General features: G+C 41.1%; 1 protein-coding gene across 1 annotated transcript in view; it reads left to right on the top strand.

The window, feature by feature from the left end:
• Nucleotides 1–3,175, top strand: part of FTO (fat mass and obesity associated) — a 439,228-nt gene that overhangs the window by 206,659 nt on the left and 229,394 nt on the right. Inside the window, exon 7 of the mRNA XM_011971922.1 lies at nucleotides 1,827–1,951. Within this exon, the coding sequence (XP_011827312.1) occupies nucleotides 1,827–1,951 (125 nt within the window). The remainder of the gene's footprint in view (nucleotides 1–1,826; nucleotides 1,952–3,175) is intronic.

Below are 3,175 nucleotides of genomic sequence, written 5' to 3'. Positions count from 1 at the left end.
CGTGAGCCACCGCGCCTGGCCGGCTCCACATTTCTTTAGCCGGCAGTGGTAAAAAGAGTATTAAGATCAGTAGCATTGTACGTTGATTTTCAAGTTGATGAATGATAGAAGAATTAGAAAATGGATAGAAAATTTTTAGTATTTCCATAGGTTAACTCAGCCCATCATCCAAATATGTTGGGATTATTTTAGTTGCAAAGGGCAAAACATTCAACCTGAACCGGCTTAAATAAAAACAGTTTCAGGAATAGTTTGATCAAGGGTCAGTTGATATCATCAGGATGTGGTTTTTGTCTTTTCGTCTTGCAGTTACCCCCTATGTTGGCTCCATTCTTCCCATTGCTGGCAAAATAGCTGCAGAGTCTTCTTCCTGTAGTTTCTGATAGTCTTGAGACTTCTTCTGATTGGACATATTCCTATTCCTCTCAATCCTAGTTCTGTGACTACAGAATCTAGTGGGCTGATTGGCCTAGGCCTGGGTTGCATATTCCACCCCTGGCATTGGAGTTGGAACCTCTTCAGACCACATGGGCTGTTTGGGGAAGGGGTGGGTGGGATTTGACTGGAATAGGAGGACTGCCAAGGTGGCAAACAGTTGAAGTTTACTGTAGTGGATTCATCGGAAGGAAAGTAAGTTACTTGGGTAGTTCTGATCTGAAAATCTGAAATTTGAGGTGCTCCAATATTCAGAGCTTTTTGAGCATAAACATGATGCTCAAAGGAAATGTTTATTGGAGAATTTCAGATTTTGGATTTGAAATGCTTGACCAGTAAGTATATAACACAAATATTCTAAAATCAGAAATCCTTTTGGTCTCAAGCATTTCAGATAAGGGATATTCAACTTGTACTAATATGTTTGCTACTCTTCTTTTTAACCTATTGTCACCTGCCCTGAGTTGACAAGTGACAATTTGAATGGCTTTGTAGGTTTAATGTGTGCCTCCATAATTAGTTTTATATATACAGGTTAAGATTATCACCAGCTCCTCCTGGCCCATGGGTAAGTTATTTTAATTTATTGCAATTTAAGAAACTTATAATTAATATTTCCTAATATGTATCCATGTTTTGCTTTTAATATCAGCCTTAAATAAAGACATTTAATAAAAACACATTTGGTTTATGTCTTTCTCATCAAACATAGTACAGCCTACTTTATAATTAGGATCTCAGTATTTATTGTTGATTGACTTATAGTTTCCTCACATCTGACTAATAAATGTGATTGAAAACCCCTCTCTGGTGTGAGCTGGGTTGTGTAAGAGAATTTCAGCTTTTTAATTATTTTATTTTGTTTTATTTTATTTTATTTTATTTTATTTTAACACAGAGACTCTTGCTCTGTTGCCCAGGCTGGATGGAATGCAGTGGCACAATTAGAGCTCATCACAGCCTCAAACTCCTAGGCTCAAGGAATCCTCTTGCCTCAGCCTCCCAAGCAGCCAGGACGACCAGCACACACCACTGTGCTTGGCCAATTTATTTTTAATTGTTTTTGTAGAGACAGCATCTTGCACTGTTGCCCAGGCTAGGCTCAAACTCCTGGCCTCAAGCGATCCTCATGCCTCGGCCTGCCAAACTATTGAGATTATAGGCATGAACCAACACGTCTGGCCAGACCTCAGTTTTAAGACTACTCTTTTCTTAGCATTGCAGAAATGCTCTCGAGATGCCAGCTTATATTGGGAACTGGCTAGGCTGACCTTTCTCACCTTTTCTCATCCTATGGCCATCAAATTACCGGGGGAGAATTAAAAGACGAAGTCATTGTCCTTGTTTGTCTATCACAAGGGAATTAAAACCACCATCTTCTCTTTATGGTCCACAGGTCGAGTTTGAGTGGCTGAGGCAGTTTTGGTTTCAAGGCAATCGATACAGAAAGTGCACTGACTGGTGGTGTCAACCCATGGCTCAATTGGAAGCACTGTGGAAGAAGATGGAGGGTGTGGTAAGTCCATGAGGCCTGGGACCGACCGTGTTTTGTGGACTACTGTGTTATACAAATCCTCCACTGCCTCCTTTGCATAGGCAAATGTAGATTTAATTATTCCTAATTATCAAGTTAGGTTCTTCTTGGTAAGGTGATGGGTATAGCCAGGATTTTGTCAGTAAAGCCTCAATTTAGTTCAATAAGCATTTATTATTTTCTCCTCATAAGGCATGTGCTGGACATATACTAGGAAGTGGTGATAAGAGGATAACAATTTGAAAATAGTATTTAACATTTATTTGCATTTTTATATGCATCAGGTGCTACTCTGTTTTCCCAGTATTAACTTAAAAAAATTTTACAGCAATGCTAAGAGGTATAGACACTTTTCCAGGCCTGAATGTATGGATGTGAAAACTGAGGGACAGGGAAATGAAGGGCCTCCCCCAAGGTCACGGAGTAAGCGGCAAAGCAAGGGGGAACCCCAGGCAGGCTGGCTCCACAGCTTGTACTCTCAACCACTGTGATCCAACAGTTGAACAAGGAGAGGGGCACGAATATCACCAGGTATGACATTAGCTAAAATGAAATCCGGTAATATATGTTAAATGTTAAAAGAAAATAACAGTTCCAAAGGAGGGAGCATTACATTGAGACCACTTAGAGCCGGCTGGGATGGTGGTGAAATGGCAGATGTGGCTTCTGGGGCCCTTGAATACTGAGGAGTATGGTGGGATGGGGGATCTGGGGACGAGCTTAGACTCCAGGAACTGTAAAAACAAGGCCAGAAGTGAGGAAGTCCGGTGTGACCAGAACAAGGAGTGCAGATGATGTGGGAGAAATGCAGCTGGAAGGCAGGCTGAAGCCACATGGAGGTCTTGCATTAAGTCTTAATTTAAATAATAGTAATAATAATAATAGCAAACACTTACATAATACTTATTAAGTACCAGACATTATTCTGTGTGTTTTCTATATAATTTCTTTAACTTTTATGACACCCCATAACATAGGTGTAATGTATTCCCCATTTTTCTTTTTTCTTTTTTTTTTTTTTTTGAGACAGTGTCTCGCTCTGTCGCCCAGGCGGGAGTGCAGTGGCGCAGTATCAGCTCACTGCAAGCTCCGCCTCCCGGATTCATGCTATTCTCCAGCCTCAGCCTCCTGAGTAGCTGGGACTACAGGCGCCTGCCACCGCGCCTGGCTCATTTTTTGTATTTTTAGTAGAGACGGGGTTTCACC

This window comes from Mandrillus leucophaeus, unplaced genomic scaffold (genome assembly GCF_000951045.1).
Source record: "Mandrillus leucophaeus isolate KB7577 unplaced genomic scaffold, Mleu.le_1.0 Scaffold125, whole genome shotgun sequence".
NCBI classification, from domain to species: Eukaryota; Metazoa; Chordata; class Mammalia; order Primates; family Cercopithecidae; genus Mandrillus; species Mandrillus leucophaeus.
Note: the sequence above shows the minus strand (reverse complement) of the source record. Positions and strands in the feature narration are given on the sequence as shown.